Raw genomic sequence first — 21,022 nt, 5'->3', positions numbered from 1 at the left:
CCCATCATAAATTTGACAACAGCTGTCAACCTCTTAAATTAATTGCCGCCGATGGCTAAGATCAAAACCTCTGCAGGCCACCTGTTTGCTACTCTCTACCATGTAACAGGTGGAGGTTCTTGTTAATTGGTTACTTATTTGTACGTTGCCATGAAGGTGGAAATGAATATTCCCCTGGTGTGAGGGGAGAACTTTCAAGACATTTAGAAGGTCACCTTTTGAAGTGATGCAGTACACTGATAGGTCAAAAGGTCGAATGCCAACAAAACAGGAAGGAAAATAAAATAATGACAAAAATAATTTTATACATGTTTAAACTTCTAAAACTCCCCAAAAGAGTCCAAGTCCTCACAATAGTGTTAAGCAGGATTATAGGAAGTGAAAAGGTATTTGAAAAATATAAAAACAGTGTTATGTAATTTATGGATGATTTCACAAGAAAATATCAATTGATATATAATTTATTTGAATCAAAATCTCAAGAAAGTTAAACAAGTATAAATTAAATTTGAAAAATTCAATAATTTTTTTAAAAATTGCTTAAAGTGGAAGACAGTACAGTAGACTCCCCTATAACGCTTAGATATGTTCCACTTTATAAGAATTTTACGTTGTAGGAATCCTTAAATACATGAGCCAATCACAGCCTGACACATGTGAAGTTTACGGACTAAGGCTGTTTGAAAGGTTTTCTTCTATAAAATTAACCAATTCTAGACTAATTCAACTCAACATTTGTAAAACATGTATAATTTTTTGGGAATAATCCGTATAAACTATGCTATAAACAAAAAATTGTAGGATTACTTACCGAGTGTGCACTGTTCGACTATGCTGTTGCTTACGCTTGTTTTCGTCGCGGAGCAGCGCACCAAACGGCGGCCGCGTTTTCTGATAAATTATTTTTCTGCGAAAAATTTGTTGACCTTTGGAGACATCATTAATAGAAAAAATTTTTATGGCCATTGAATAAGAAATGTTTCTTTCACAAGAAATGTATAAAATTAGTGCTGTATTAGACTTATGGTACCTAATTTACATACTGTACAGACGATAGTAAACTCAACTTACTCGCCTAAACTCTCTGTAGCGTGGTGCTGGGCGGCGGAAAGTAGTTCGGCTGCCCGATGACATTTTACCGAATTATAGGAGTTTTTTACCATGTTTGTACAGATACCGNCAGTACCTAATTTATATATAATTTATATATAATACTGTACAGACGATGGCAAACTCAATTTACCTGCCTAAACTTTCCGTAGCGTGGCGCAGGACGGCGGAAAGTAGTTCGGCTGCTCATCCACTATTGGTCCAGATTTGACCAATCTTGTCGCGACACGAGTCGGCGACGACGTTTTACGAGTCCCTTTATACGAATACTGCCGCAATTTTTTCGCTACGTTATAGGAATTTCCATTATAGGAACCCATGTTATAGGGAGGGTCGACTGTATACTAAAGATATACTATTGATGATTGACAGATGGATGGCCTAGGTCTTTTTGAGCCTGTGTGCCATATACTCAGCTTTAAAGATATTTATGCATGTCAAAATTTTAGACTTTGAATAATATTTAAATAAATTAAATGAATATATGCTTTAATTAGAATAAATGTAAAAAAGCTGTTTAAAAGAAGGAGGATCAGGTGATAAACCAAAAGGATGATTAAAAAGACACGATAAATTGAAATTATATGATATGTATACATGCCATATGATTTCTCCTTATGTGCCACTAGTTCACCACCTCTGGCCTAGGTTATCATTTGGACCATCAACTGATTTTTCCAAGGGACTCAGACTTTAGTCTAAGACATTTCTGTGTTCCTATGAGATTATTATGAAGTCAAAGAAGGGGAAAAAAGAAGAAAATTATTATAAACAATTATATAATTGTTTAAATATTTTTTTAGAGATATAATTGAAATAACTTCAAATCCTCAGAAATTTTCATGAGTTATTTGACTTTGATATGTCTGTCTTTATCCTTCAACATTCATCTATCTCATGATGGACCCAAAGAATCTATATCAGTCCTGTAGCCAGGAATAAATCATTGGGGGTCTAGAAGGACAAACTGAACAAATTATGACTTGTATTTTTCTTTTTTTTATACAGCAATAGGCCTATTATGTACAGTTTAAGTGTAAAAATAAGTATTAATAGCCCAAGTTTGTGATGAAATTTCTCACTAAATTTAAAATATTATTGACTTTTGGAAATTTGACTAGTAGCAGATTGATTCATACTAAAATACTGTATAGAGAAATGTAGCAGTCTAGCATTGTCTGTACTAGATTTTAGAAGTAATAGATACTGGTTAATAGCATTTTACCTAAAGTTAGGTATGGGCTTTTATTCAAACATAAATTCTTGAAAACATTCAATTTTTGATTGAAAAAATTTTTAGATTTTAATCAAATTTTTTTTAAAAGGTCATAAGGATATAAAAGGTAAAAGTATAAATGTATAATTAAGTAAAAAATTAATTTGCACGTCAACTTATAACTTTTTCAATATAATATCAGTTTATAGCTGGACAATGAGATTTAAACCAGAGAAGAAAAAAAATTTTATGTAGTTTGGGTTTTAAATAGTCTTTCATTTGCATTTTCTTAAAAATTTATTCAATATGACATATGTCCTTTAAAAAGATGTGATTAATCTATTAAGTGAATCAGTTTTATAAAAATGTTTTTTGAATAAATTAAATTCTGACATTGATTTTTGTAATACAGTTTTCTAATAGTTCATTCTTAAAATATATATTTAATTATTTATCAATAATTTTTTTATTTCAATAGTTGAAAAAGCAAGATCAGATATAAAAGGAGCATCAAAAACAGCAGACATTGCAGATGAAGTTAAAGATAATGTTTCAAATACACATGCAAGAATGCAATTAAATCTTAAAGAGTTAAAAGATAAAATTTTATTAGCTCGTCAAAAAGCATCTAGTGTAAGTATTTTCTTTTTGTTTCTTACGAAGAAATGCTAAAACAAAACAAGTGTTGTCACTTACTAATACATATATCAATAACATTTATGCTGTAGTTCATTTCTTCATGTTAAATTAAGTAGAATAAAATATTATCCATCATAACTTAATTTGGACATTTTTAAGAGTGTAGGAGAATAAGAGTGATAAGACCACTGTATCAGCAAGTAATCTCAAAATTAAAGCATCAGAGTCTTAATATTCTACTGCACCAGTATCATGTTAAAAGAAAGATTTACGAAATAAAGGTGGATGAATGTGTGCAGCACATCATAAAAAAATGGCAAATGAACATTATTTGTTGTGGTACTGCTTAGAGATTTGTGATGTCATAACACCATAATCTGGATTTTGTAGCATTTTCATTATTGCTACATTTCTGACAGCTACCAGTAATGTTGATTTATTGTATGTGATCTGACATTTTGAATTAATAATGTGAGTCACCTGGAGGCCTTTGAAATTTATAAAGCCAACTTAAAAGGCAACTGTATTAACTTTAAAGACAGTGAGACTGTGGCGCATGCATGGAAATACCTGTTCGAGAAATTGGAATGGTGTCAATCAGACGCATGAAATTTGATATATACAAACTTTAAAGTTGAACATCATCATTCTAATGGTTCATTCAATTTGAAAGCCAGTTTAGTTCATTACCTGAAGCAGGTCTTGGTGAAGGCCAAAAATGTTTGGAAGTTTAAGTTCAATTACTGGTTAAAAAAAAGGTTTTATTTTTGACTGTTTAATAACGTGACTTTTTAACATGATAGAAAATTCAAAAGTAGATCTTGATGTAGAAAACTTATCACTAACATGGATTATCTTGGTCTTTACAACTATGTGTATCTGTTTTGTATGTTTGGTATATTCTATTAGTAGACACAGAATAATAATATCTGGGATTCACCCAGAAAATACACTTGACTGTTTTCCTTTGATTGCAATATCATCATATGGATTAAAAGAGACTGATTGATGCATATGACTAATCTTGGACATAGACACAAATTTAAACACTTCAGTTTATATTTATTTCAGTTTGGGACACTTAGTTACAAGTAATCTGGTATATTCTCTTCATCTTTATTTTTTACATTGACTAGTAGTTGTTAACTTTTGTTCTTTATGTAAATGTTCTTTAACAAATGCATTTAATATTTGCAAAAAAAAATAATTCATGTTAATATAGTAAAAGCTCAATATTATGGACCCTGATATAACGGACCTTGCATTATTATGCAAGCTGATGTTGGTCTGGCCAAAAGTGTAGGAAAATTATAAGAAAACTCATTTTCTGTAAGTCTCCTTTATAATGGATTTCTGCTACTATAGACTATTTTTCAGGTCCCACAGACTGCTGTCCTTCTGTTACAGACTTTTTATTCTCCATTTTATTTTGTCTTAGTTGTCATTTTATTTTATTTACAAAAAATAAATACAAAAATAATATAAAATTCATTTTTAAGCATTTTTTTAAAACTAGATTTTCACATTACATCTAGTTTTGTTTTCTTGAGTCTTGGATTTACTATGTAAAGCAAAACCATAGATCATAAAGAAATTGAAAAGCTTTAGATTTACTGATAGGTAGATATATTGTTTTTACAAGTTTAATAAAAATCTAGCTTATATCCTTTAAAACTGAAATTTCATCTTCTACATAATTGAGTTTTGTCCATATCATCAATATACATTAACAAGTCATTACTACTATGAACTGTACAATACACTAGAATCCCACTTATATCTGTGGTAACAGATCTACTGAAATGAAGTAAAAATACATTGATTTTTATCATCTGGATCTGGAGAAAACAAACTGTAGATATTTTCTCCAAGTCCATTATCAATATCTGTTCTAATATGATTCTCTATATTAATGGACTTTCCAATATAATGGATGAATCTATAATAATAAGTAAACATGATAAAATGGACTTTCATTATAATGGACAAATCTCCTGAATTCCATGGTGGTCTGTTATATCAGGTTATTGTGTCTTAAGTCTCTTATTGTGTCTTAAGCAAGTAATTTTTGTAATGTCAAGTAAATATTTAGAAATTTAGTTTAAAATGACTGTGTTATTTTATATTGCTTTAATGTTTCATATATTTTAGAATTTTGTTTCAATACTTTAATTCATTTCTCTAAATGTCTATTCTTCTCTTTTATCTTATTATTTATAGTTTTTAGTTTTATTATTTTCTTTTCAGCTAATTATAAATAAAATTTACTTTGATTAAATTATTATATTCCATTAATGAAAATTTAAGAACTATTTCAAATCATGACTTATTGAATTATAGTTAAAAAAATATATTTTCAGATTCGTGTATCAATTGGTTCTAAGAGAAATAAATGTGTACGATCTTTCAAACCCGATATTGAGCCAACGACGACAAATAATATAATTATTAATTTTGCCGTAAAGAGTGAAAATCAAAATAGTCTGTTATTATTCTTAGGAAGTTCTAAAACAGTAAGTCATTATTTTAATTATTTTATTTTTTAAATTATATTATTAAAGCTATTCAAAATTTATTTTTAAGAATTTATAATAAAACATTCATTCATTCATCATTATTCTGTTTTATTTATTTTTAACATATTTCTTATTTATTCATATTAAATTTTATTATTTAATATGGATTAATTGACTGATGCATGATACCAAGGCACCACTATATCAAGGTATATGGCCAACCTGTCTGCAATGGGGTTTACCAGAATAAATGAGATGAAGAATATCTTGAATCATTCTGTCTTGTAGATCTTGGTTCAAATTGAATATAGATCTCCTACAATGGTTACTAATACTTAACTGTGTTACCACCTAGTCAATTTTAATAATTATTAATTATTTTAGAAAGTTATTTCTTTACTATAAGTTATTTAAGCAGGCAATAAATCCAAATGTAATAATTTAGATATAGCATCAGTCATGCAAGATTTTGTCTTGGGAGTAGCAGTTTGTCATGATAATTTCTCTGCAAATCACATATAGAATATGTGATTTTCATTTTTGATTTTCTTAAGTGTAAAATAGTAAACAATGATCAGGTTAAAACTGTTGTATGTTTATGCACAAGGTTATAATTTTAAATTCTACTGAACCATTTTTGAAACCAAAAACCTTTAAGAACATGTATAATTCAGTAATCACATCTCATATTCAAGAGAAAAAGTTTACATTTTAACAAAATTTGAAAGCATTTTAACCCATTTATATTTCATCTGATTAAGAAGATCATTGTGTTTTTGAATAAAATTTTTGATAGCTTTAAAAATAATTAAATTCAGCATTGCTGCACATTAGAATTATGAACTCCTGAGCAGCTCCACCCAAACGACTTTCACAGATGTGTAAGACTTCTCAATTTAAATATGCCAGTAGAATTCGATCTTCTTCCAAATGTTAACTGCAGAATTTCCTGGTTTAGGTGTACTAAAGTGGTATCTTTACAGTAACCATACTAATGGTAATATCAAATTAGAGTAGCCGACATTAGTATTTTTTTATTGTTTCTTTAGTAACCCCTCCATTATTGGCCCTGATATGTGTTCTCCATGTGGACAACCAGTGAAGTTTAGTATAATATTTTTTGATTAAAAAAAAGGTGTTGCTAGATTTTACTGGGATGCTTTTCTCCCTAAATATTTTAAACTTAATTATTAAACTTCAATTCATTTTAATGCCAAACTATTAAATAAATAGCTTAAATTTAGCATTAGAACTTATTGAAAACATTATCAGATTTTTAACTCTCATTTTATATTTTTTAAACAAATAATAATATAGTTTTTTATTTTTATAGACTTTATTTTAGAATTTAATAATAATAAGTTAATTTTTTACATGATTTTCCTGCCACAGCCAGCGAACCAAATACCAGTAAGAAAATAATATTTATAAATTTGCATGACTCATTGCATGGAAAATTTGTCATGTTTTGCATGTTTCTGTTTATTTTAATGATTTGTTACTATGTTTTTTTTTAAAATAAATATTATGAATAAATTTGTAATTTAAATTTCATATGATCAATTAAATGACATTTTGGATTTGTTAAATATTTTAATTAAATCTCATCTGTAGTAGTAGTAATTATTATAATATATCAACCATAAAGATAACATAATAAGGATTGCATGCTATAATTTTATGCAATTAAAATAAATGCACAAAAATTGGCATATAATTTCCATAAAAACAATATACAAGAAAAAACTTTGCTTTTGCTTTTTATTCCAGATTCTCTGGAATAGAAAAGTATTTGAAGTATATTTTTAATTTTCTTTCAATATTTAAACATTATTTTGTTCCATTTCTGTTAAAATTAATAGAACAGACTTAAAATTAACAGCAATGGTGGATCTACTATGAAACTAATGTAGCATATGCTTCAGGCCCCCTTCAGGATTTGAGGTTCTGATGCAACTTTTTTGTAGTGAATGAATTTTTCAACAATATCAATAGTTTTTTTATGTGTTTGTTATTAAGATAAGACTATTTAGTAATATAATTGTAAGCCAATGAGTTGAAGTATATTGACTTTAGAATACACTAATACCCATTTCATATAGCCTCAAAATGTCCTCATAATTGGTTAAATTTTAAAATTTTCTCATGGTTTACAGTGTGTGAACTCTCAACTGTATGGACCCAATCAACTCACTAAAAACTATTCATTGCTTATATTTTGGCAGCTTGATCCTCAAATCCTTCATGGCTTAATAATTCTATAGTGCATCCCTCAGGATAGAGCACCCATAACAATTTCAGCTTAAGGATACCAAAAAATGTAGGTTTTCTGCTATCTACCAGAGAAAAACCTTTAATAAAAAATAAGCAAAAGTATTAGTTTTTTTGTATATTGTATTTTTATTCAAGTTACAATGCTGACTTTACGTATTTATTTACACAATGGCAATAATATTTAAGGCAGCCAAATCATTAAGCATAATGCTTGAATTTTAGAAACATTTTCTAACATTAGATGAAATTAATGTATTTTTTAAATATATTAAAGAAAAACTCTCACTTAACAAATTATTGCTCATTAAAATTCAATTATTATTTAATTAGGATGACTTTATGGCAGTAGAAATGGTAAACAGAAAAATTAGATTTTTATGGAATGCCGGAGGAGGAACACAAGTCATTCAGCATAATTTGACAATTGAAACAAACGATCAGCAACTTTCAAGAAATGAGCAATGGTACAAAATTGAAGTTCAAAGGTAATAATTATATAATTAATTTATTAATATGTATTTCTTGTTTAATGAATTTTATTAAAAATTAATAATGAGACATTTAAATATGCATGCTTACTATATGATTTCAATCCACAAATTTTCTCAGGTTGCTTTGTTGAGCATGGCAGGTGCTAGATAATGCTAATCTCATTCAAACTGCTACTTAAATTCAAATTGGAATTTCCATGTTATTAATCTCCAATGCCATTAATTAAGGATGCTCATCCACTTTCAAAAGTCATTATTCCTTGTCACTACTTTTGAAAGTGGATCAAACATCCTTAAAATTGACATTAGAGATTAATAACATGGAAATTTAAATTTAAGTAGAAGTTTGAATGAGATTAACATTCAATGAAATTGGTGAAATTTGACTTTTGGAAGATGGATGAGAAATGTTTGAAAGTACTCAAGTTTATTTGTAAAAAATCTGACATCCTTGGGTGTTTGAAATTTGCATACACCCAAGGAGTCAAATTTGATATGATTACAATACTTTCCCATGCTATGTTATATTATAACAGATAGAAAAAGTATAGTCATCATATGCATCCAATAGCAAACCAAACTATTTTCCATCTGCAAAAACACAAATTTGCAGTCTTCCATAAAGCAAGACCCTACTGTAGATAATTTTATGAATTTCTGTAAACAAAATTTTAACGTTATTGTAACAATTTATTTTATTTAAATCTTTTAGATTTGGTAACATAGCTAGTTTAAGTGTGAAACCCACACCAGATGGAAAAAAGCACGATCCTTACGAAGTTGTAGGAGCATCACCTGCAGGTTTTTCCAAGATGGATTTAGATGCTTCTTCATATTTTTATATTGGAGGACTACCTCCTGGTTACAAGGTTTATATATTATATTATTAAGATTTACATTAGTTATAATTTAGATTTATATGATCATTTTATATATTTTATCTAGGCACCTAAAGAACTAAAATCTCGTACGCTAGGAGTTTGTATTTATGAAGTGATTTTAGATGGAAAAGCTGTGGGTTTATGGAATTTCCAAACAAATGTTGGCTGTGAAGGTTGCAAAGAAGGGTACAAAATATTTTCATTTAGATATTAGAATTTAATATTTTGTGTCTATTTGCAGGTTTGAATATATCCATGGTTGCCAAACTGTGGATATATTCTAGACCCTTACTGTAGCTCCTGTATATTTATTTATTATAATTAAACATAAAGGAATACATATCCATAATATAAAATACAGTTTCAGTAGAGAATGCAGCTCTTGTATTTCTGATACAAGAGCTACCTGCATTTACTTTGGTTACAATGGCTGGCCAGCCTTGGAATATATAATCTTAAATATAGAAAAACAGTTTAGAAATATGTGACAAAGTTGTTTTTAAACTGAAATTCAAAGTAAATTAAATTTGGAGAACCTTTTGTCACTCATCAAGGTCTTAAAATCATTATCTTCAAGCAATTACATTTAGTTTGTTGAGATTTAGTGGAAACACCTATTATTCCTCTTTTTAAATGGATATTCAAAGTTTATAATTGTAACACAATAAAAAAAGTGTATTGGACAGTCTTGTGATTATTCATTAAGAGCATCATAAACAAACAAAGGGTAACAGGGATTAGACACTTTCATCCTCATGTGGAGAGAACAAGAAATTATAAGGACAATTAGTAGGTGACACAATCTTGCCATAGGGTCTTCTAATGGCACAAATTGTTAAAAAGGATAAATAATTCTAACAAGCTTCATACTTCCTTGTTAAAAGTATAAGAAAGAAAAACTGCTTAGATAATTATAAATAAATTCTATATTTACTTCAAATTATCATCTGGTTTTCTCTTTTGAAATTCTCTTTTTGAAAGTCAGGATCTTCTGAAATTCAAAGTAATAATAAATTTTATTCTTACTTAATGTTTGACTATTTTTTGTACCCTTCATTAGAATACATTGTTACAATATAAAATGCTTTAAATAGCTTTCTGTTTAGTCAATTAATTTATGGTGAAATGATTGAAGGATTTTAAACTATATGATATCCCATATAAAACTGAACCCACTCACTGAGTAAATTATTGGAATCTTCATATTGGAAAAAAGAAACAAATGAGACAAAGAAACTCTTTGAAACTCAGTTATATTCACAAAACATCAATGGAAACTTACATAACCAATACTTTGTCATTTAATGTGGCCTGGTTGAAATTTAGGTCACATTAACCTGGTGATTAAATGATTAGTACCAGGTTAAAGGCCTTTTAAAACTGCCATTAATCATTTTATTTGATTATTGGAAATATTTTTCATACAAAATTGTATGAAAAATATTAGATAAAAATTACCATTTTTTGTAATTTTTGATAAGAGAATAGTGACAATTGTAAATTTAATGTGTTTTTGTTATATAAAAAGAATTTGTAGGTTGTATAGTATAACATTAGGGATCACAATTTTCTGTAATATTTTAAATAGATTTGCTTATAATTATATTAAAAATTAATTTTATTTATAAAATATTATATTTTAATAGTGCCACTGAAGATATTGATTCTAGTGCATATCAGTTGAATGGCGATGGTTATGCTATTTTGCCACAAATAAAACGTTACAATAAAAATATTTATCAAGTTACGATTTGGTTTAAGACATATGATGAAAATTCTTTGCTTTTTATGGCTCCTGGCAAAAATGTATGTTTGTTATTTTACATTCTAATAAAAGGATGTTTATAAAAGTTCCTATTTATTGCAGGATGATAATGGATAATTCTGTTAATTATAAAATATACATTTATTGAATAATTTAAGAATAATGTGTACAGATTTTGAACTCTGCTTTGGATTGACCAATTCATCTGTTCACAAATGTATATGACATATTTGATATGCACGGTTCTTTTATGACAATGTCTCATGCTGCATTTACAGGGTGTCTTAAAAGGGTACTGTACAGTGAAAAAGATTTAAGTGAAGTTTTATGTACAATATTGCAGTTTCTCCTACAGCAAATGCTGAAAGTGTCAGAGGCTGTGAAATATGGGGGAGTCAGGTCCAGAAACCAAGTAGGCCAGATTACACAAGGCAATTATATGACTGGCAAAGAAGTCTCTTAAAAACTGCAGTCCATGAACCAGAACATCCATGAGCAAGTAGTAATGCCATCTACCACAACATGGAAATGTGGGACATACAACTTACAGGTCTCATAAACGACTCTGTACATATATCATTACAAATTTCTCACTGCTCAGTAACATTTTGGACACCCTGTAATACATGCTTCAAGATTTTGGATATATTCATGCATCCAAATTTTGGATTCATCATTAACAAATCCTATTATTTTGAATATATTCAGCAACTTGTATTATTGTATTGTTGTGTCAGTTATCTGAAGAACTGGTTTATGAAAGTTTTTCAAATTCTTTCTAATTTTGTGCATTTTTCTCTTATTCTATGCAACAGAAACCATTCTATTAACTGAAATAGATAAGGACTTTCTGAACATCCTACATTATAACTATAATTTAAATTCTTTTAATTAAAAAAATTATTTATTTAAGGGAGATTATGTTTCATTGGAACTTAAAAATGGTCACATAGTTTATCATCTCAGTTTGGGAGGTTCATCTAATTTAATTTTGAGAAGCAAGAAAAAATATAATAATGCTCAATGGACTCAAGTTGCTGCTGGAAGAGAGAAATTAAATGGTAAATTGTTAATATTAATATTTTAGATTCAAAATAAATAATGATTTAATATGTTTTTAAGTTTTAAATATATATTAATGATATTAAAAAAATTATCATTAAGTTATTTCAATTTTAATAATTCAGTACATATTTTAGGCAATTTCCTTAACTGTAGCTTGTTCAATTTGTACAAGTATATACAATAATTCTAGTTCTGAGGCATGAGATTCAAACTAGAATTTTTCTCCATGACAGTAAATTTAAAATAGTGTAGTAACTGCAATCAGCTTGATTACCATTTATTATGTGTTGATTACAAAAAAAAATAATGATAAAAAAATTATCCTCTTTAAGAAAATATTGGCAATATCATTAAAAAAATTGATACAAAGATTACTACCAGTAAGATGATTAATGCTGTATTAATTCTTTTCATTGACTGATACAAATAACTTGTAACTAAAACTTGTTCAGTTATATATTTGCTAGTAATTAAATTTAAAACACTTTTGTTGGCTGCTGATACAATTGAAATTGCATCATAAACAAATAGCTTTATGCCTATAAAGAAATATAAATATTGAAGGTTATGTTTGCTACATAGTTTTTTCCTGAAGCGTATATACTCCTCGTCAGATGTTGCATGTAACTATTTAAGCACTGAAGAGTTCTTTTTCTATGCCTGGAAATGAAATTGTTTATACTCTTCAGGCTACAAGGGGAATTTATATAGAAAAATTAGTCAATTTTCCCTTTGGCTGATTTTGTGCGTAAAGAATTAAAATTGGTTTTAGAGCACAGAGATGATATTTATGATAAATCCTTTTTTTTTCTCCATGTTCGTATGTAGTACATGATGGCTTATTATTATAACTTAATCTTTAAATCTCACTGATCGTCATCCATGGCTCACACTAAAAATAGATGTATTTTATTGTTTTATAAAACTTGCTCAAAAGATTCTTTTAAATTTTTCAACTTAAATATAGCCTGAGAAATTTAAAAGCATATTTATATGCTGGATTTTTTTGGCTGCTCCAAATATGGTGCACCAGTGATTCTCAAAGTGGGGGTCGTGAAAAATATTTGGGGAGGTCTCAGAAAAATTGATGACAGATCAATTTTTTCAAATATTTTATAAATTTACTATGGATTCGTGTTTAGAAATAGATTCTTTTTGGCTTAGTAAGAAAGCAGAGTATCTACTACTCTCTGAATTAGCAATGGCAGTTCTCTTACCATTTGCAACCACTTATTTATGCAAAATGGCATTTTCAGTAATGGCCAACAACAAAACAAAGCAGCGCTCTCATCTTTGCAACATAGAAATCACTATGAGACATGCACTGACTGATATTAAACCCATGTTTAATTTATTGTGCCAAAATAAGCAGACTCATCCATCACATTAAATTTAATATAAAATATATTTAACTTAACTAATTGAGTTTACTAATGTCGAAACATATACATAGAATATTTTGTTCAAAGATAAGTTATTAATTTTTAATGAAACTAAAAATAAATCTGCTATTAAAATTATGAGTGTTTCAATGCAATTAAACAAAAGAAATTAACTCCTTCTGAATTTAAATTAATTTCCCCCTTCAGGATGTGTTTCTACACAAACCCATTCTTCAGGGGATTCTTTGAAATTTTTAAGTGCAAAAGGGAGGTCATGGACCAAAAACTTTGAGAAACACTGGTACACAATGGTAAAATGTCTTATTTGTCTTATAGTAGCTTGAACTTTACTTTGGTGTTGAGTCACTAGCAGAGTACAGTAGCCAATACGAAAAAGACAAAAATGCACCATGTGTGGTAGGTACGTAGAGTTATGAATGTGTTTATGAACCATTGGATGTAGAAAAGACAGAAATTTGATAGTTTGGTTGCACCATATCTGTTCAATCAATTATTAGTCATATTTTTCTTGAAAAAACTGAATTCCATAGCATTTTTTGCAGTTTGTGGAACTATTAAACACTATCAAAATGATTAGAAATTATACCAATAACAGGATGTAACATGCCATACAACCATAGAATTCATGACAACAATCCAGAAATTCTTTGTTGATTAGATAATTTTGAAAAGTTTGTGCCATCAGTTACCTGAATTAACAACCTCTAAATTTTTTGTGAAATTTTCTTGAGGAATGAATATATTGTATCAAACCTTTCCCGTAAATATCATAAATGAAATCAGACACATTAACAGCATAATGTTAAAATATACTATCAAAGACATGAAGCACTGTATCCAAACATATATTGGCACATGATGTAAGATTCAACATGATATACAACAGTAGTCAAGCTAATATTTTTACTTTTGGTGCAGTTTCCAATTTATAGCCAAATATTTAAAATTCATTTTGTATGAATTTTTTTAAAAGGTTAAAATAGTTGATTTATTATTAAGGTTTTCTTCCATATGTTGCTAAGATAGCTTATACTCAATAAAAGATGACACGTTAAGTTTGGCAATAATAGTTTTGTATAAACAGTGCGACTCACATTAACCAGTTGACCAGTGTGCATATGATTAAAACTTGTAAATGTTTTCGTAGCCCCTTCTGGACTCTTCTTCAGGCTTCTTTTTTATTCAAACAAGCTGGCAGTTAACATTTGAAAATAAATTGAATATCCTGCCTGAAGAACCTTGAAGAAGAGCTCAGAAGTGGCTATGAAAACATTTGCAAGTTTTAATCATATGCACATCAGTCAACTGGTTAATGTGAGTTGCACTGTTTATGTTCATCCTGGTGTGTTGTGCAGTTAAATAATTTTGCTATGTTATTAATTGTAAGGGATAATCAAAAAGTTCCTTTTTGAGGACTACAACACCTGGTATTCATTCCATTTAGAAGAAGTTGTCACTGACATTAAGGAAACTATCCCACTGATGAACTGGGTTAACAATACTTATCTGATAGAAGTTGGTTAGTTAATGCTTTAAAAATTATGATACAGCCCTCATCACATCATTGTTCAACTGGAATAGTTGTTGCTATTTCAGACTTTTTCAGAGGAATGAAAGTGTAAAAGCTGTATGAAGAAACCTGGACTTTATAGTGGGTGTTCCCATTTAAGGGTGCTTAAGATTGTCCAATTTCTGCTTAACAACATTGTCATGGCCTTCATGAAACTTTGCAAACTATTCCACAATGATGGTTTGGACAGGTACACTTCCTCATAGATCTTTGTCCTTCTGCATCCAAAAACAAGATAATGGCATGTTGATCTGATTTTGTTATATCTGATAGCAATGATATATACTGCGCATGCCACACACAATTTTAAGTGTAATGAATACCTTATTAATCACAAGACTAGATCACTGACTTTGTATTAGCTCATACTGAACATGGCATATCATACATGTGACTGCAGTGCTATCAAACAGAAACTTTTTGATCATCCTTTATAAATTAGAAGAAAAGTTTTTAAAGATGTAGATGATAATTTTTTTTATGTTTACAAAGTCAATATTTTTTAATGTGTTTAGTATGAACTATTCCATTTCTAAACAAAGATAGGGTTTAAAGTATTGTTCTTTGTTTTCTAGATGTTGAGTTTGAATGTCTTTAATCTATTTATCAGTATTCTACAGTTCCATAATTCTGATAAATTTTAAAATTTTTCATTATTTTTTTAATTAATTCCTTCTCTAGGACAACTTGCAGTTGAAGATGAATTCCTTGAATCTACAATTCAAAAAGGAGGTCCTGCAACACTAGATATTCAAGACAGTCAACTCTATTATGGTGGCGTACCACCAAATTTCTCTACATCAAAGTTAGTTTTTAGGAATTTATTTAAAAATTTATCATGATATAAATAATTTCATTTACCATTTTATAATATGAATTGACATCAATATAACATTAAGAAATGAAATCAAATCTGGATCCTTCAGAGCCAACAGCCATGAAAGATCCAGATTTGATTTTAGGCTAGATGATCTGGCATAACCCATGAAAATTTTGACATTTCTCACTATCTTGCCACTAAATTGATGTCCTTGTCAAACTAATACGTTTCAAAGTTCTTGGTGTCCACAGAGAGGAAAAAAAACAAATAAAATTATTAAAACACACAACTTTTCACAGCTAATATTTTTCAATATTAAGTAGTCCTTGTTAATATACAATTAATTATTTAATTCTATCTATTTAGTTAGTTCTAAATATTTATATTAATTAGTATAAACTAAGATATCTTTGGAAACAGGACTCAAAATGACAGCTACATTATTAATCATATTATCCAAGCTCTGGATAACATATCTGATAATCAAAATTTGCTTCTATTCAACAAATGTATATAATTTAAAAGTATTGTATAATATACAGTTCATATTCTAGTAATATTTAGTTCCTTAAAATACAATGTATATATTTAACACTATTTATAAGTATACATTGTAATTATTATTAAGGCATAATAATTACAATGTATATATGTGTGTCTTATCACGGTCTTGAATGCTGATGTCTTAAAATGGAATGGAGAAGGATAGCAGAGCTTTAACATACCTCATATATACATATCCTCACACTCATAATCCAAAAAGGGTGAGCAGCAGACAAAAGGAGACTACAATCTTACACATTTAAAAAATACAGTTATAACATAAAAATAACACATACTGTGTAGAAACATTTTTCTTGCATCCATTGTGTTCAGCCAAGTCCATAATGGACCAACCAGATGAAGATGGATGGAAAATGACATATTTGTATCAAACCATCACAAAAATTTCAGGATCTGGCTTAGACATGAATTTAACAACATAGCTGATGCTATAGAATGCAATGCTACTCTTAGAGCAGCATTGCATTCTATATATATATATACATACATACACTCCTGTGATCAAAAAGTATCAGGAATAGTTGAATAGTTCAATAAAATGCAAGATTTGAATTTATTTATCATAATTTATTTCATTCCCTTCAAAGTTATCCCCTCCCATTGCAATTCACTTATGTCAACATTTTTTCCAATCCTCAAAGCATGTTTTTAAAGTCATTTTCATAAAATTCCTTCAGGAGTCATAGCAAATTTTCTTTTATGGTATCAGTCAACTCAAAACATTGACTATGAAGCAACAATTTTAGTCAAGGAAACAAGAAAAAGTCACATGGTGCCATGTCAGGTGAATTCAGAACTTGCAGAACCATATTTGTTGAATTTTTGGCCAACAAGAGCAGGTGCATTGTTATGGTGCAAAATTCATGAATTTTCTTGCCACAAATCAGGTCATTTTCTATGAATTGCTTCACACAAATGACACAAATAATAATTTTTGTTGACAGTTTGGCCAGTCAGAAGAAATTTATGATGAACAACACCATAACAATCAAAGAAAATAGTCAATATGACCTTGATTTAATGTGATCTTTTCAGTCTTGCTCCACCTTACAAGTGTCTTTTACTTGATTGTTGAGCTGTTTTGGTGTCAAAAGTGTAGATCCATGTTTCATTGATCTATAACACTTATAACATATTGATCTATGCACTTTAAGAATAATTTGCCACGAGAAAGCATTTCCTTGGCCAGTATTTTTTTTTTTTGTTGATTTATTTATTTTTTTCTGTCAAGTAAGTGTGTTGGCATGAATTCCATACTACGTTTTTACACAATTTGAGAAAATCTTTCATTTTTAAAATATTGGAGGATAATGCAACTTGCAATGAAATTAAATAAAAGTACAGTGGAACCTCGGTATACAACCTTAATCCGTTCCTAATGTTTGGACTTATACCGAATAGGACGTATACCAAACCAACCTTTCCCATAAGAAGTAATGTAAAAATGATTAATCCGTTCTCGTGAAAAAAATGGCTAGCTTTAAACACCTCGCTTTCCCGGCTAGTTCATGCTTGATTTTTCATGAGATCAGCATGTTTCTTTTTAGCTTTCTCGCAAATAATTGCTCCCAATACGATGTCGCCAGCACACTGTTTTTCAGTTATCCAAAGCAAAAGCAATCTCTCGACATGATCTAAAGTCTTCGATCTCTGTTTAGAAATTGATTTAACTCCTTTCGCAACGTTAGCAGATTTAATAATGTCTTTATTTTTCGTGATTGTCGATATCGTCGTTCTCGGAATACGGTATGCAACAGTTAAATCTCGACCACATGTACCACCTTCATATTCCTCAATCTCTTTTTTCAGTTCCATTGTGATTCTAGTCATTTTTTAAGTTTTCTGTTGATTTTCAGTTATCTTTTTGTAATTCATGATTAATAAAAGTAATAAAATTTTACTTACAAATTAAAATCAGAAGAAATTTAACAAAGTTATAAACTGTGGCACCGCGAACGTCTAGCCTGGTCTAGTATACCGATAGTGCTACTTGTTTATAGATGGCGCGTATAATTGAATTAAGTCGTATACCGAGTAAAATTTGTTTCGTCCAAACAGGACGTATTTCGAATTGGACGTATTCTAAAGCAGACGTATACCGAGGTACCACTGTATCTTAAATTTTTACAGAAAGTTTTGCACAAAATTTTTTTATCTCAAAGGTCTGTATAAGGCCTACATTTCAAGCTTGCATTCTACCCATAATATACTCCTACTAGTATGACAATTTGGCATCAACTGTATTCACAGAGCAAAACAATAATTTTCTGCTACGTATCACTGTTCTACTCCTGATCATTCAAGGGTTACTGTAGTTTTCTCATCATAATAAACCTTGGGTGTGTTGAGTGACACATGCCAGACCCAGTACATTCAATTCAAGAGAATAGCAATAATATTTCCAATTATTAAATAAAAATTAATTGATACTAAAATAAAATCTTGACCAACAGTATTTACATTAAAATACTTATATAAATAAAATTTACTAAATCTACAAAATTGTCTTCATGTTCTGTCGTTATAAACATCAATGACTTCCAAAAACAATTTTCAGTTAGAGACAGTCTTTTATTTGAGGCTATGTCTCCACATTAAAATGCAAAATGGATAAAAACGTCCTCTGGTGATTATGCCAATAATATAATTCACAATAAAGTTCATTGTGAATTATAGTAGCAGTCTCAAATAAAAGGTCATCTGCGTAACTGAAAATTGTTTTTGGAAGTCACTGGTGTTTGTAACAATGGAACACAAAGACAATTTTGTAACTTCAGTAAATTTTATTTAAATATTTTAATTAGTTGATACTTTTACTATTGTTTATTGTATGCATCAAATGTTCAGTGAAGTAAAACATTTTTTTCCTGTCATTTATTTATTTATTTTATTCTATTCTGATGATGATAATAAATTAAGCTTGTTATATGTATTTAAGTTCATAGCATTTTTAATTATTATTTTTTAAAATTTGAATGAGTAGAAATTTTACATTTTAATATTTCTTTTCTAGTTGGCCTGAAATTACATTTCAGAATTTTCTTGGTTGTATGAAAGATCTGCAAATAGATACGACGCCCATTGATTTGTTGAAAAATGTTGCATATGGAATAGAAGGAGGCTGTATAGATAAAGTACATAATTTTTCATTTATTTTCTATCTTCTATTAATAGCAATAATTTATTAAGCATTATATTTTTGTATCATGGTTTTCATCATACTTTTCAGTACTCTGTACTTTTTATTGAGATGGAGAGTTAGTGAAGTCTCTTCTGTATGGCTTACAGAATTGTCTTTGTTCTCAAAATATGATTGATTGATTTTGATTAAACTTTGCCATTTTCCATTAGTTGTAATGAGGAATCCAAAAATGTAATAAAAAACTTAGCCTTCACTTCATTTTCAAGGTATAGTGGGTCAAAGTGACAATGTCCATGCTGCCTAATGGAATTTAGGGAGCAAAAATAAAAATAAAAATGCATTGTGTGCACCTAATGGAAAATAGATACCAAAAATAAAGAAAATTCAAGAACAAAGCAATTGATGCCAAGTGAATGTAGGGATTGCCTGTCTGTGTCCAGCAACCTTTTTTTCAGATCACACACACACACACTCTCTCTCTCTCACAGGCATATCCTTACATACACATTCAAACATGTAATAGTGCTCAGATTAGATGGACCAAAAGATAATTTGTAGGTACAGTATTAATACTAATTTAAAAATTTTTAACTACAAAAATGCACTCATCTCAATTCTATCATGATACGACAGTCACACAATATCCATAGTAACATATCTTATTACTTCCTTCCTTATGTAATTTAATCTCAGTTACTATTATTTTACCCTTTGTTTAGAGCACTTCTTTATTGCATCTTAAATCTAGTTTTATATTGGCATACAAATTCCACTTTGTCCTGCTTTCAGAACTGTTCAATTAGTTTGTTTGGAGTTGAAAATATCTCAAATCTGGTCAAACAAACTGAAATTTGACAAATTGAATTTTCACAACCAATATTCAAAATATTTTCAACCAATCATGTATTAATTCAGTTTTTTGTCAGGTAGTAAGTAGCATCAAAGCTAACAACAATTTCTTTGATTAGTGTTTGTTTTGTTCATTCATAGTGGTTAGTTAGTATGAACCTACCTTAAAAACTCTTAGTGTGATAATATGCAGTTAGCAATAAAAGAAATTTATAGCTTTTCATTTGTGTACTTAACTACTATCATTCATAATGAAATGCTAAGTTATTAAGATGTTTTTCTGTTCCTTATAACATTATAGTCAAAATAAATTTATATATATTCACTTTTAATTATGATTATTACTATAAAAATTTATAGTTGGTGTTATATATTTTCTATTTCTTCCATTATACAAGGCATTTTTCAAAGATGTCACTAAACTTTAATAATCATTCTATGGGTCATAAACATTGCTATAATTTCAAAATGGAGCATTTTCAGTGATGTTTTAAAATTAATTATAATTAAATTTTTAGTTGTAAATTTTTATTACATACAGATCTAATAAAAATTAATAGCAAGCTATGGTTTTGATGTCTGTTTTTATGGAATATCAATTAGACTTCTGATTGAATATACGGCTCTAATTTGTTTTCAAAAATCTGAATGTAAAACAAATAAAACTGTACAACCAACAGACTGCAGAAAATCTATCGGGCTAGTTTTATGCTAATT

At 28.8% G+C, this 21,022-nt stretch overlaps 1 protein-coding gene across 1 annotated transcript in view; it reads left to right on the top strand.

Annotated features, from left to right (window-relative positions):
• LOC111637289 (laminin subunit alpha-1-like) overlaps positions 1 to 21,022 on the top strand; it is a 136,137-nt gene that overhangs the window by 96,266 nt on the left and 18,849 nt on the right. The window contains exons 49-57 of the mRNA XM_023382763.1: positions 2,805 to 2,959; positions 5,326 to 5,478; positions 8,086 to 8,240; positions 8,959 to 9,115; positions 9,192 to 9,313; positions 10,774 to 10,933; positions 11,806 to 11,953; positions 15,612 to 15,735; positions 19,328 to 19,448. Of these exons, the coding sequence (XP_023238531.1) occupies positions 2,805 to 2,959; positions 5,326 to 5,478; positions 8,086 to 8,240; positions 8,959 to 9,115; positions 9,192 to 9,313; positions 10,774 to 10,933; positions 11,806 to 11,953; positions 15,612 to 15,735; positions 19,328 to 19,448 (1,295 nt within the window). The remainder of the gene's footprint in view (positions 1 to 2,804; positions 2,960 to 5,325; positions 5,479 to 8,085; positions 8,241 to 8,958; positions 9,116 to 9,191; positions 9,314 to 10,773; positions 10,934 to 11,805; positions 11,954 to 15,611; positions 15,736 to 19,327; positions 19,449 to 21,022) is intronic.

Source organism: Centruroides sculpturatus, unplaced genomic scaffold (assembly GCF_000671375.1).
Source record: "Centruroides sculpturatus isolate CEXI.00-Female unplaced genomic scaffold, Cexi_2.0 scaffold1084, whole genome shotgun sequence".
Lineage (NCBI taxonomy): Eukaryota > Metazoa > Arthropoda > Arachnida > Scorpiones > Buthidae > Centruroides > Centruroides sculpturatus.
The sequence above is the reverse complement of the archived record's forward strand: the minus strand, read 5'-3'. Positions and strand labels throughout refer to the sequence as shown.